This window comes from Acinonyx jubatus, chromosome A2 (assembly GCF_027475565.1).
Source record: "Acinonyx jubatus isolate Ajub_Pintada_27869175 chromosome A2, VMU_Ajub_asm_v1.0, whole genome shotgun sequence".
NCBI classification, from domain to species: Eukaryota; Metazoa; Chordata; class Mammalia; order Carnivora; family Felidae; genus Acinonyx; species Acinonyx jubatus.
The window spans coordinates 54,151,047-54,165,912 of record NC_069383.1 but is presented as its reverse complement, the minus strand read 5'-3'; the positions used below and the strand labels follow the sequence as shown (position 1 = coordinate 54,165,912).

The 14,866-nt window shown below is 41.2% G+C and overlaps 1 protein-coding gene across 2 annotated transcripts in view; it reads left to right on the top strand.

The window, feature by feature from the left end:
- DNAH11 (dynein axonemal heavy chain 11) overlaps positions 1 to 14,866 on the top strand; it is a 349,268-nt gene that overhangs the window by 329,463 nt on the left and 4,939 nt on the right. For both annotated transcript variants that reach the window (XM_053218315.1, XM_053218314.1), the window contains 3 exons: positions 7,045 to 7,287; positions 10,130 to 10,312; positions 10,392 to 10,507. In XM_053218315.1, coding sequence (XP_053074290.1) covers positions 7,045 to 7,287; positions 10,130 to 10,312; positions 10,392 to 10,507 — 542 coding nt within the window. The remainder of the gene's footprint in view (positions 1 to 7,044; positions 7,288 to 10,129; positions 10,313 to 10,391; positions 10,508 to 14,866) is intronic.

The window sequence follows — 14,866 nt, the reverse complement described above, 5'->3', positions numbered from 1 at the left end:
GAGAGAGAAAAAAAAAAGAGGCAAACCAAGAAACAGACTCTTAGCCATAGAGAATAAACCGATGGTTATCAGAAGGGAGGTGGGTGGGGGGATGACTAAAATCAGTGATGGGGATTAAGAAACGCACTTGTGATGAGCACTGGGTGATGTATGGAAGGGTTGAGTCACTATATTGCATACCTGAAACTAATATTACATGGTATGTTAACTGGAATTTAAATAAAATAAAATATGCCAAGGACTGTAAACATATAATAGAAAGTAGTGCCATATTTTTTAATGGTTTGAGCAACCTCCTGTTCATAATTTCTCTGAACTTCATCTCCTAAAAGCATTACATAATTTTGATACCCTTCCTTGAGTCTATTTTGAGAATAATATAATCACATATAAGAAAATAGGTTATATTGTATGTAGTCTAATATAGAAAATTGGGGACAGATTTTTTTTTTTTTGGCTACTTTTAATGTTAAACAATTTGGAAACAATGCAAAAAAAAAAAAACAAAAAACAAAAACAAAAAAAACTTTGCTGCTGTGTGACCGTTATTTGTTTTTTTTGTGGAGAGTCTCCTGGTCTTTCCTTAGTTCTAATGAGCAGGATTTCACAGGTCAGAAAGACACTTTCAATTTAATACAATTGGAAGTCACTCCTCAGAAGAGGTCTGGGAGTAGGTTTCCATGGAGATGGGAAAGATAAACAGTGTTGGGCATGCGACCTTTACAGAGGTTGGTTTCTCCAAATGATGGTGGAGGTCAAGGGGCAGAGTGAGAAGCTCCTGCTGATGTTCCCTCTCAGGCTCTGGCCTGAGGATAGGGAGCCAATTACTGTTGCCAAACTAGGCAGTCCATTAACCTTCACAAGGCTGAGCTCCCATTCACAGAGTTGTACAATACATAAGAGACGACAGAACCTCAGGAACGGCACTGGAGTGTGTGTGAACCCTTTAGAAATTTCCGTATCCACCCTTCCATGCAGATCTGCTGACGTTTCCAGGATCGAAATGCTTCTTTTGCAGGGAGGGCACCTGGCAGGCTCAGTGGGTGGAGCACGTGACTCTTGATCTCTTTGAGTTCCAGTGCCATGTTGGGTGTGATTACTTAAATATGTAAATAACTCTTTAAAAATAAATAGATAATTTAAAAAGAAATGCGTCATTTGCTGTCTTGCCTCCGCCCCAGACAGTGCTGCCTTCTCAACTCAACAAAGGAAGTTAAAAGCACTTACTGACTTGGTGTTAGATGCTGCAAAACCCCAGTTATTCTGTTCGCTTGCACATGTTTCCTGCTCTTGCTTTTTATAGTAGGAACTTGATCTAACACTTGTGCATTTGCAGGAAGTCTTTTCACTACTTCTCATGTGGGTTAACTTATTTAGAAATTAGTATCTCTGGTTGCACTGAAACATGATCAAGAGAGCAACCCATTAATGGTGTGGGATTTAAAGTTTCCCTCGGAATGTTTTCAGTGGTATTGCCCTTTAGGAGGCTGAGTGAGTTTCTTGCTGGGTAAGTGAGGTTGCACTGGGAGAGGGTTCCCTGACAGCAATGTGCCTTAGGGGGTCTCTGGCCAGAGTTAGGGAATTATTACTAATTATTCTTCCACGTAAGGTGTATATTTGGCAATGCTAAACAGGTGATACAGGAAGTTACTTTTGGAAAATAAGGTATCAGGTCACCCAAAAGCTGGAGGGTGTTATGCTAAGTGAAATAAGAGAAAAAGAGATAACACGTTTTCACTCGTATGTGGATCTTGAGAAACTTAACAGAAGACCAGGGGGAAGGGAAGGGGGGGAAAATAGTTACAGAGGGAGGAAAGGAGGCAAACCATAAGAGACTGTTAAATACAGAGAACAAACCGAGGGTGATGGGGGGCAGGGGAGAGGGGAAAATGAGTGATGGGCATTGAGGAGAGGGCACTTGTTGGGATGAGCACTGGGTGGGGTGCCTGGGTGGCTCAGGTCATGTTCTCACAGTTCATGAGTTTGAGCCCTGTGTCAGGCTCTGTGCTGACAGCTCAGAGCCTGGAGCCTGTTTCAGATTCTGTGTCTCCCTCTCTCTCTCTGCCCCTCCTCCGCGTGCGCGTGTGCGCGCACACACACACACACACACACACACACACACACACTCTGTCTTTCTGTCTCTGTCTCTCTCGCTGTCTCTCACTCTTTCTCTCTCAAAGGTAAACATTAAAAAAAAACTGTTCTGGTAATATAGGGTAACAATTAGGAGGCTGAGCTCTGAAATAAACAATACTAGGGTTCACATTCGATTCCCCCTGTATTTGCTTTTAGACACATCTCCTGAGCCTCAGTTTCCTCATCTACAAAACAACCATTGTCAGGTTTGAACATTAGTACAAGGTTAGAACAACATGCTAAAAATGGAAGGTATTTTATCTATAAGTATAAAGTTTCATGATATGTATTTCATACTTGACTATCATCTATGATTATAACAACGAAAACCATTTATTAAAAACCTGCTCTGTGCCAGAGGTCAGTACTACACAATTCATGAGTATTATTTCTTCTCCTCACCATTATCGTGCAAAATGGGTATTGATGTCCCATGTAATCAAAAAAGAAAGCCAGACTCACAGAGGTCGCACAGTTGGTAAGTAGCTAAACCAGGATTTGAACTCACAATCAGACTCCCCAGAGCACAGACTTTGTCTGCAGTGTGCTTCATCATTGCGAGAGCAGATCTGTTTGCGGTATCTGGGGCATAGGTCAACAAAACACTGACTCGTGTCCGCACTGTGCATGGAGGGTGCCACAGGGTCGTGTCGCAAACAAAACCTGACAATCCAGGAGACCAGAGCTCTAGCTTCTGGTTCTGCCACTAACTTGCTGTCCAGCTTTGCTCAGGACCTCTGTGTGCCTCAGTTTATTCACTTGTAAAATGAAGGTACTGTCCACAAAATCACTAATGCACCTGTCGGCTCTAAAGACATGATGATAATATAATTTAACTTCGAGTGATTTCTGAAAATTCCTCACAGCACTTTGAGGCCATGGCGTTTAGGGAAAATACACTCGTTTAGACTCACAATAAACTGGGAACTTCTTGTCATATACTTTGAGAGACGGCAGAGGAGGTGAGTCTTATTAAATACCAGAATACCAGGGGCGCCTGTGTGGCAGAGTCAGTTAAGTGTCTGACTCTTGGTTTTGGCTCAGGTCATGACCTTATCATTCGTGACAACAAGCCCAGAGTCGGGCTCTGTTCTGACCCCATGGAGCCTGCTTTGGATTCTCTCTCTCCCTCTCTCTCTGCCCCTCTCCTGCTTGTTCTCTCTCTCTCTCTCTCTCTCTGTCTCAAAATGAATAAACTTAAAAAGTAATAAAAAAAAAATAAATGCCAGAATATCAGAAAGCAAAATGTAAGAAGGACAACAGTCATACAGAGTCAACAGAGAGGCAGGATTCTGGCTTTCCCAATGTCTAATAACTGCACCTGCCACTGATTTCTCCAACAAGGACTTCAAATCCTTGATTTTTTTTTCATTAAGTGGAGGCTTGTTCTCCTTGAGTATGATCCCATTTTTTTTTAAATAGCTTTATTGAGATAAATTGAAACTTCCCAATCTCAGTTGGACAATCCACAGTTTTTTGTGCAGCTCTTACCACAGTCTGTTGTAGAACACCTCATCCCCCCAGAGAAACCCCATACCCGTTAGGAGTCACTCAACATCCTCTCCCCAACTCCCCAACCCCAGGCAACAACTAATCTTTTTGTCTCTTTAGATTTGCCTATTCTGGACATTTTGTATAAATAGAGTGGTAGGATATGTACCCTTCTGTGTTCACTTTCACTTAACGTTTTCAAGGTTCACCCGTGCTATAGGTAACATGTCAGTGCTTCCTTTTTATGGCCAAATAGCAGTCCATCGTATGGATACATTTTCTTTATCCATTCTTCAGTTGACGGACATTTGGGTCGTTTCCACTTTTTGGCCATCATGGATAATGATGCAAATGAACATTTATGAACAAGTATCTGTGTGGGCATGTGTTTCCATTTCCCTTGAGTATATACCTAGGAGTGAAATTGTTGGATCATATGGTAACTCTGTTTAACATTTGAAGGAACTGCCACACTAGTTTTCCAAAGTGGTTGTACAATTTTATATCCCTGCCAGCAATGTATCAGTGTTGTACTCTCTCCATAGCCTTGCCAACACCCTTGTTCCCATTTTTTTAAGCCATCTCGGTAAGTGTGAAATGGTATTGCATCGTGGTTTTGATTGGCATTTCCCTGAATGCTAATAATATGGAGCATCTTTTCATGTGCTGATTGGCAGTTTGTTTATCTTCTTTAGAGAAATGTCTCTTTAGAACTATTGATTCTTTGAGGAGTAACAGTAACCTTCTCAAAAGCCCTGTCCCAAAGGCAAGATAGTGGTCAGTAGGCAGAGAGCTGTACGGTTCTGACCCCGTCCACAAGCAGGAGTTTTTCATGAAGGCCTTGAGTGGGAAGGGATTCAGAACCAGGAGTCCTTGAACACACTGAAATCTTTACAGTGTTCTTAAAGGAGAAAGAGAACACATATGTACCCGTATCAACTAAAACTCACTTTTCAAACTTTGACTTCGTGGTAGGAATTTAGAGTGGAACTTTCTTCGGGTTGTCTTTTTCCTTCCGGAAAATCAAAATGTACCTGGATGTTCCTAGGACGCAGAAAAGACTCAAACTAACGTAAGAGTCTACTTACAGCGTGCCTAGCTGTTTGCACACGTGTAAATTCCCACAGCCACTATCAGTAGGCTGCTATGAGGAACATCACTGCACTGACAAGATTGAAACTCAGATAAACTGTCATTTTGAAAGGCCACCAGCAACCAAACCTTTCAGGGATGGGAACTGAACCACATCTGGCTGGCTGTAAACCTCAAGCCCTTACCTTTCCTTTGTGGCTCTTTTGTTTTGCTCATTAACGAACATAAAAGGCACTTTGGGCCTGTTTGTAAAGACTGCCTGTCTCTCCAGAAAGTACAGCCATTTGCATTCCCACCAGCACTGTAGGAATATGCGCTGGAACAAATTTGCAGTCCCCATGGCATTTTAACGTTTTTAAGTGGTTTCACTTTTGGGTTTGTGTCTTTGCTTAAAACTCTGTTTTTAATTGAAAGGCAATTTAACTGTGGCTCTTAAAATTTCAACAGTCTAGTGAGCACCATCGGGGAAGACCAGGTCCTTGTTTTTAGAGAATAAAATTTGGTTTGTATGTATTCTAACTTTTGGTTTCATTATTGGTATTTTGTGCCCATATTTTTATTTTGACTAATTTATCTTGTAGAATAAAAACGTGAGTTGAACTGTCCCTCACAGTTCTGTTTTGGTCACCCTGAATCAGTGAGATGGCAATTGATTATTCTGATATATAAATGTGAAATGATAGAAAATGCAGATCAATGAGTGAAACAAACCAAGCTAATAGATGCTGGTGGGGAAGATGGTCCGAGCTGCTCCTTCTCATACACATTGGTCAAGATTTCTGTTTGTCACAAAATAAAAGACTAGATTAACTTGGAAATCTTCCTAGTGCAAAAGAGAAATGCTGACTCAAATATTTAAAAAGCCTTTGGAATTCACAGCCAGCCACTGAGCATTGTCTCTGAGGCCGCAGGCTCTCTAGGAAACCTGGACTTGCAGGTCTGAGCAGGAACAAACTGCCATTATTCACAGGTGACATGCTTGTGAAGAAAATCACTTCTTTTGTCCCCCATCAGACTGAGTCCCTTAAGAACTAGGTTATATGAACCTTTTATATTTCCAAGGCTTGTTGTGGTATACTAGGTGATGAGTACTTAGTACTGAATAAACATTCGTGAATATTCACTTTGCCTCTGGGTGAGAGTGAGGGGACCAGATGGCACAACATACAAAATTGGAGAGAAAAACCCCGATTTCAGAAAATGACTTAGAAAATCTAAGCCTAAAATAGCTCCATTAGGTGAGTGTTAAAAGTCACACCCCTCTGTACATTTAAGCACATGGAGCCAGAATTAATAGCAAGAGAGATTAGGAAAATCAAAACAGGTTTGTTAGGGTCCCTGGCAACTAAAAACATCAGGAAAAAAAATGAGATTATGCTGAGTGAGGTAGTCCATTCTAAGTACTTGACTGACTCTGTTCCTGGCTGGGAAGAGAATCATGTCCGTAAATTCTTTTGTCACCTTTTGAAGAACTGTATTCACATAACTTAGGTTTGGTATTGCTCTTTACGTTGCCTTTCCTTAGATCCTTCCTCTATGTGGAATGTCTTCCTCTACCGCAGCCTTAATGACGTACATGGGTATGATAAATGCCTCCTCGCTCCCGCTCACCTGTGTACTGAGCGTCAGTATGTGCCAACACCGGTCCCGGGTCTGTGGATCTGGAGGCGAGCAGTGTGGACTCTACCCTGAGTGGCTCAAAGGCATGAGGAAGTGTCACTGAGCTGACTCTTTGTAGATAGTGCCCTCTAAATTGTTACTTACATATACACACTCCTGTTTATTCAGTATGAGTACATAGAACTCTGTATCGTGTAAAAAATAACTTGAAGAGTATTATGGCAAGTGCGTACATTAGGAAAGTAAAACCTATAGAGCCATACTAAGATGCGTTCAGAATTAAGATTTAAATCAAACATCTTGCCTGGGGAAGTTACTCCTAATCTCCATTTCTCTCTACAAAATGTTTGCAGATGTGTGGGATAATCAGTGACTTGAAGCATTTGATGGGGTGACTAGTACACAGCAGATGGTTCAGCTGTGTTCAGGTACCATGTTGCCCTGGGCAAACTGTGGACTAAGGCTTCTCGGGGCAGGGATTCATGTGTGTTCCTTGGACTCCTCCCCAGAGGTCAGCCTGGTGCCAAACACAGGGCCAAATGATCAAATTACAAAAGGGTTGTGAAACATTTTAGAGAGCCCGCTTACCTATCCAGCATCGCACCAGGACCTTCTTGTTAAGAGCGTTCTCAAAATATTTTAGGATGCGAAGATTCATGCCCAATTAGACTTGGAATAACTGACTCTGTTCCTTTGTGGTCGAAGGTGGAAGATGAACTGACGCTGGCCCCAGGATTTGTAGCCCCACCTAATCTAGATTATTCAGGCTACCACCAGTACATAGAGGAGAGGCTTCCTCCAGAAAGCCCAGCACTGTATGGCCTCCACCCAAATGCTGAAATAGAATTCCTGACGGTGATGTCGAACACTCTCTTCAGAACTTTGCTGGAGATGCAGCCCAGGAATGCACTCGTCAGTGAGGAGCTGGGGCAGTCCACGGAAGAAAAGGTAGAGGGTCTTTCTTTTTTTGTGGAACTAATCTTGCGTGTACAACTCAATGAATTTCTCCCTTTCTATACAACTATCTCACCACCACCTAGATCAAAATACATAACATTTCCAACACTCAGGGTCAGTATATCCCTCCCTCTCCCATCTAAAGGTAACTACTCATCTTACCTCTGTCACCATAGGTTAGCTTTGCCTGTGTTTGAACTTCAAATACATGCATTCATGCACTGTGTACTTATTTAGGTCTGGCTCCTTTCATTCTGTGTTATGTTTGTGAGATTCACCCATGTTGTTGCATGGGCTAGTGATTCATTTTTGTTTCATATTCTCTTGTATGAATATGCCATTTTTTCTTCGTTCTATAGTAGATGGATGTTTGGGTTCTTTCTAGCTTTTCACTATTACGAATATCCCAGCCATGAACATTCTTGTAATCTCTTGTCACCAAGCACTGGCAACTCCCAGAGGCGTCCACTCATACTTCTTACCCTCTCTGCTGAGAAGTGGAATTGCTGGATCACCGGGTGTAACATGTAGTTTCAGTCGATATTCCCAAGCAGTTTTCAAAAGTGCTTGTACCACTTACACTCCCCCCAGCAGTGTGCAAGTGTCCCCTGTTCTCTTTCCTTGAGGTTTTGTGAAAGGTAGTATTTCATCATGGTTTTAACTTTGCATTCCTTAGTCAAGGGGTGATGCTGAATATCTTTTCATGGGGTTATAGCCATGTGGATAGAATCTCATGTGAAGTACCTGTTCCAGTTGCTTGCCCATTTTTTAAAAATTGTTGTCAATGTTTTTCTTACAGATTTGTAAGGACTCTGTTCTCAACGTGTATCCTTTGTCAGATAGACGTATGGCAAACCTCTTCTCCAAATCTGTGACTTGCTTTTTTACTGTGTGTTTTTGGCTCTGTCATTTTATGAGGTCTTTATTAGATTATCTTGGGAGACTGGCATTGGTTTTGTTGTTGTTGTTGTTGGTTTGTTTTGTTTTGCTTTTAGCGTTATTCTTTTGAAGGTATCTATTGCCTAGAATGATGGGGATGAGAAATGGACATCAAATGCTATCTTTTTTTACATTTAGATTAAAATCTCATTTCTCGTTAACTTAAAACCTTACTAGTTTATTTTTCCCCACATAAATTAGCCCATATTCCCCTCTCACAATTATTAATCAGGATTTGAGGGACAAGGATCAGGTTGTTGGAACACACTCTCAGATTTCCTTATCGTGAGGTCTCAGGAATTTTCTGTATTATTTCTTGAAATATGGCCATTTGTTGAGGCACTGGTTGTCATTTAGAGGCTTTAGGATTTGTTGTGTGGTGTTTTATCCCATATACTAACATCTCCCTTATCTGAATGTTACACCTTTTTTTTCTTAAGAAGATGAAAAAGAAAAAAATCACCCATTTGGCAAAAGCTATAGTATTAACACAAGCAGAGAGGTAGATGAGGTCTTCATTTTGTTTTTTGGGCTTCATTCTTTCCAACAAAGAAGCTGACCGTTAAACCAGAAACTACAAAGCAAACCTCTTGAGATACCTCAACACCCCAAATAGGCAAACAGATTGTAGCAACGAATTTATTGAGTGCTTACTATATGCTAAGCACTTAAGAAAGTGCTTTAGGAAGAAACCATTTAATTCTCAATAGCTCTGAGTAGTATCAGGATCCCTGTTACAGAATTAAGTTTAGGTGATTTGCTAGACAGCTAGAAAGGGCCAATGAAGGAAATCAAACTCCAGCTGGTTCCAAAAGCCATCCCTTTACCTAACTTGCCTACTACACTGTTTTGTACTTTGTGCAGCTATTGTAGAGAGAATAAGACTGCAGGACCTGAAAAATTACCTGCCGGGCGCTAAAGCAACTTGCTGTTAATGCTGTCAGAACTGTAGGCAGTAATCCCAGAAATCAGTGGGAGAGGGAAAGTGGCCTGGGGCTGAAGACAGACAGCACTATCTTCACTCTCTTGTCTACTTGAGGTATTTGTTGGTTTTCCGTAGCTCAGTGAGACCGGATAGACTAAACATGCACATTGAACTACTGTATGCATCTTTGCATCTTTAATGTATAAGTTTTTTATTTCTTCAGGGCAATAAGTAAAGAAGACAGAGGCTTCCTCGTTGTTGAAAACGTTGATCTAAACTGCTTCCCCAAATTTTAGGCTGTGTCAGTTGGAAAGGGCAACATCATAAAGTCACCAGAATTAGCTCAAGCTTAAAGGGCATTTTTGGTTTGCGTGACTTTCAAAATGATTTTTTTTTAATTAGTGGATTACAAAACGTAACACCCAGATGTTGGGGTTCCACTTCCTCTGATTGTGTCTTGACACGCACAAGTGAAATGGAATTCATGACAGTTCTTCAATTCCCCAAATGCTACCAGTGAAAAAACTACAAATAGTAGCTCCTCCCTGGTGGGATCTAAAGAAGGGGAGGGGCTTCGGTCATGCACAGGTAGCTGAGCTAGTTGGCAGTGCATCTGCCCACCTCCAAGGAGTGGCGGACATGTTTTCAATGCATTAGCAAGCATCATTGGGAGTTGTGGGATAGATTCTGGGACTTCCAAACATCAAGGATAGTGTCCCTGTGACTAAAAATGAAACACAAAGGGGACACTTCGTTGACTCATTGGTTAAGCATCCAACTCTTGGTTTTGGCTCAGGCAATGATCTCGTGGTTTCCTGAGTTCAAGCCCCACGTAGGGCTCTGTGCAGACAGCATGGAGACTGCTTGGAATTCATATTCTCTCTCTGTCTCTCAAAAATAAACTTTAAAAGAATCTTTTAAAAAACGAAATACAAAGGAGCTAAATTTTGTGTGTGTTAATGATTTAAGGTTAAGAATGTCTTGGATGACATTTTGGAGAAACTTCCAGAAGAGTTCAACATGGCGGAGATAATGCAAAAAACCTCAAACAGAAGCCCTTATGTTCTTGTTTGCTTCCAAGAATGTGAGAGGATGAATATTCTTCTTCGGGAAATCCGTGTGTCACTTCAACAATTAGACCTTGGTTGGAAGGTGAGTTTAAAAGTGGTACCAGAGCAGATTTTCCCACATTGGAGGGCACTCACTTTGTGGCCTCTTTTCTCCATGCAAGGGGGAGCTGACGTTATCTCCTGACATGGAAGCCCAGCAGTCCCAGCTGAGTTATGACACAGTGCCAGACGCTTGGAGCAAACTGGCATATCCATCTACTTACGGCCTGGCCCAATGGTAAGCGATTCCCTCCCTGCTCCCACTGGCCTTTCTCCACCTGGGTGCTGGCTCAGCGTTCTGAGTTACTGTTGTGTCAGAAGAACTGTGAAGGCTATACTTTGTGAGTACTTTGGGGCCGTACTTTGCATAATTGTGCAAACAAACTACCACCAGTTGTTCCTGAGTGTCTTTCGTGGGTTGCTCCAAAGGTAAAAATCAGTGAAAAATCAGGTGAAAATCAGGGTCAAAGCAAGGGGTCATAGCCCCTTACTTATTAGCTATTTAATCTTGAACAAAATACCTGACCTTCCTAATTTCTCAGTTTATCATGTCAAAAATGTAGGGAATAAAATTCCTTCATTCAGTTATTTAAATGGCCATGGGAGGTAACCTGAGTTTGTTTTCGTGTCCCTTCATACCTTATTTTCAAAGCCAGTGATTACCAATGCCATCTCAAAGCTGACTTTTAAAAGCTCATAGTAGAGTACACCATAAATCCAACTGCTTCTGTGTGTGGCTGTGAGTGGAGAGAGGTGTCCCAAAGCCATGGATGAACATTCACAGCTCCCTCACAGCCAGGGCTCTCTCCAACTGCTCCTTGGCCTTCATAGACAACACACAAAGTTTGAAAGGTTCCCTCCATTCCTGTCTTTTTGGTATGGAATTTTCTTTAATCCATACTTTCCTAAGTCTTTCTTCCATGAACCAGAATGGTCCTCTGAACCTTAAATTGGAAGGCCCCATGGGAATTCCAAATGAGGGGTGCCTGTGACTCTTGATCTCACGGTTGTGACTTCAAGCCCAATGTTGGGTATAGAGATTACTTTAAAAATAAAATCTTAAAAACAAAACTTAGGGGTACCTGGAAGGCTCACTTGGTTAAGTGTCAACTCTTGATCTCAGGGTCATGAGTTCAAGACCTGCTGTGGGCTACACACTGAAAATGTGTGCACCTTGGAACTGCCACATAGGCAGCCAGGTGTTTGCTGTGTAGGGAGGTGTGCCAACATAAGAATGGAAGGTGCAACAAGAACAGACACTCCGATCAATGGAACAAAATAGAGAACCCAGAAACCGACCCACAAATGTATGGCCAACTCATCTTTGACAAAGCAGGAAAGAATATCCAATGGAATAAAGACAGTCTCTTCAGCAAGTGGTGCTGGGAAAACTGGACAGTGACATGCAGAAGAATGAACCTGGGCCACTTTCTTACACCATACACAAAAATAAACTCAAAATGGATGAAAGACCTCAATGTAAGACAGGAAGCCATCAAAATCCTTGAGGAGAAAGCAGGCAAAAACCTCTTTGATCTTGGCTGCAGCGACTTCTTACTCAACATGTCTCTAGAGGCAAGGAAATCAAAGCAAAAATGAACTACTGGGCCCTCATCAAAATAAAAAGCTTCTGCACAGTGAAGGAAACAATCAGCAAAACTAAAAGGAAACCGACAGAATACGAGAAGCTATTTGCAAATGACATATCAGATAAAGGGTTAGTGTCCAAAATCTATAAAGAACTTATCAAACTCAACACCCAAAAAACAAATAATCCAGTGAAGAAATGGGTGAAAGACATGAATAGACACTTCTCCAAAGACGACATCCAGATGGCCAACCAACACATGAAAAAAAAAAATGCTCAACATCACTCATCAGGGAAATACAGTTCAAAACCACAATGAGATATCACCGCATACATGTCAGACTGGCTAACATCAACCACTCAGGCAACATCAGATGTTGGCAAGGATGCAGAGAAAGAGGATCTCTTTTGCATTGTTGGTAGGAATGCAAGCTGGTGCAGCCACTCTGGAAAACAGTATGGAGGTTCCTCATAAAACTAAAAATAGAACTACCCTACGACCCACCTGTTGCACTACTAGGCATTTATCCACAGGATACAGGTGTGCTGTTTCGAAGGGACACGTGCACCCCCACATTTATAGCAGCACTATTAACAATAGCCAAAGTATATAGAAAGAGCCCAAATGTCCATCGATGGATGAATGGATAAAAAAGATGTGATACATATATACAATGGAGTATTACTTGGCAATCAAAAAGAATGAAGTTTTGCCATTTGCAACTACGTGGATGGAACTGGAGGGTATTATGCTAAGTGAAATTAGTCAGAGAAAGACAAAAGTCCTAGGACTTCACTCATAGAGTGTTTCACCTTAAGAGGAAAAACAGATGAACATAAGGGAAGGGAAACAATAATATAACAGGGAGGGGGACAAAACAGAAGAGACTCATAAATATGGAGAACAAACTGAGGGTTGCTGGAGGGGTTGTGGGAGGGGGGGATGAGCTAAATGGGTAAGGGGCATTAAGGAATCTATTCCTGAAATCATTGTTGCACTATATGCTAACTAATTTGGATGTAAATTCTAAAAACTAAAAAATAAAATAAAAAAAAAAAAAAAGGAAGGTAGAATGTGGAAGGAACAGATGGCAGCAAACAACTGGCAGGAAGAGTGAGCAAAGCTACTCACTGGATTTCTATGAATGCTGTGGATGTCCAACTTTTTTTTTTTCTTTTTTTTTTTTAGTTTTGAGAGAGAAGGGGAGGGGAGGGTCAGAAAGAGAGGGAGAGAGAATCCCAAGCAGGCTCTGCACTATCAGCATGGAGCCCGATGCGGGGCTTGAACTCACAAACCATGAGATGAGCTGAAGTTGCATGCTTAACTGATTGAGCCAACCAAGTGCCCCCCAAATCAAATTTTTTATTTCCAATAAAAAATATTTATATTGTACTTAAGTTTTGTCATAATGGTAACTTTGGACTTCCATCTTATTTTGTGCTTATTTCTATATTTTTCTACTTTTATTCCAATTTTTTTCAGGCTTCTGTCAGTTTAACAGTTTTCTTTATTACATGCTTATCCTTATTATTTTAGCAGAGACACTTTACATTGTAGCCTACACACTTGGCTTTTTTAATGTTTATTTTTGAGAGAGAGAGAGAGCGAGCGCAAATGGGAAAAGGGGCAGAGAGAGACACAAAATCGGAGTAGGCTCCAGGAGCTGTTAGCACACAGCCCCTGTGCAGGGCTTGAACTCACAAACAATGAGACCATGACCTGAGCTGAAGTCAGACACCCAAGCAACTGGGCCACCCAGGCACCCCCATACTTGACTGCTCTAATATAATGTAAAGTCAACACTTTAATCTCCCTCTTGCCTCCTCTGGTCTGCAATTGTAATTCAACCTTATTTTAAACCATAATATTTTTGTTTATAGTCAGTATTATTTTTGCTTTGACAACATGTGTTGATGTCTTTGCTCCTTTGTTGCTTTTTACATCTGATTCTGGGCTCCTTTGTTCTGGGCCTCCGTCTCTTTTTGCTGAAAGACAAAATCTATGCCAGGGCTCTCAGTATATATGGTGGGGAGTAAATGGTGTTCTTTATCGGAATCTTTTTCCCTGCGCTCTTGTACTATGGGTAACCTGCAGTTCCAGCATACGAATAATTTTGGCGCTTGAGTTTGCTACCTCCATGGTTTTCTGGCATTTATTATAGCTGATGAGACTGTTAAGTGTACTTGTCATCCCTTCACAACTAATCTGTTTTCTCTGGGGAAGTTCTTAAGATTTTTTTCTTTACTATCAATGTTCCGCAGTTTTACTGATGTATTTAGATGTGGGCTTTTAAAATTGTATCCTACTTGCTCCTGTGTGCTATTGTAAGTGTGTATGTCTACCCATTGCTTCCACCCTGAAAAATTCTCAGCCCTTATGTCTCCCAATAAATGCCATCTTCCTCATAATCTTCATTGTATTTGCTTATCTGAACTCTTATTTTCAGTCTGTCTCTGCTATATCCTGGTTGATCTCATCACTTCTGGGGGGCGGGGGGGAGACTTCATTTTGTCTTCAATGGTTTCTAGGTTTACTGTGTGTCTCCCCTTAACTTTTAAAATTTTATTGTCCTCGGGGCACCTGGGTGGCTCAGTCAGTTAAACATCCAAATTTGGCTTAGGTTGTGATCTCAGCGTTTGTAAGTCCAAGCCCCATGTCAGGCTCTGTGCTGACAGCTAGGAGCCTGGAGCCTGCTTCAGATTCTCTGTCTCCCTCTCTCTCTGCCCCTCCCCAACTCACAGTCTATCTCTCAAAAGAGAACAAATGTTAAAAAAAAAAAAAAAAAAAAAAAGTTTAATTAAAAAAGATAACATTTCATTGTCCAAAATCAATTTTTCAATTCCAAGTTGTTTATACTGAAATCACAGAAAGTACCCAACTTGGTTTTGTAATTTCCTGTTTTTAAGACTATTATTCTAGTTTCTTTCACAGGGTTTTAAATATATTAAGAAAGAGTCCTTCAGATCCCACTTGTTTTTATTTGCTGGATGATTCAGCCTTCTTGTTCA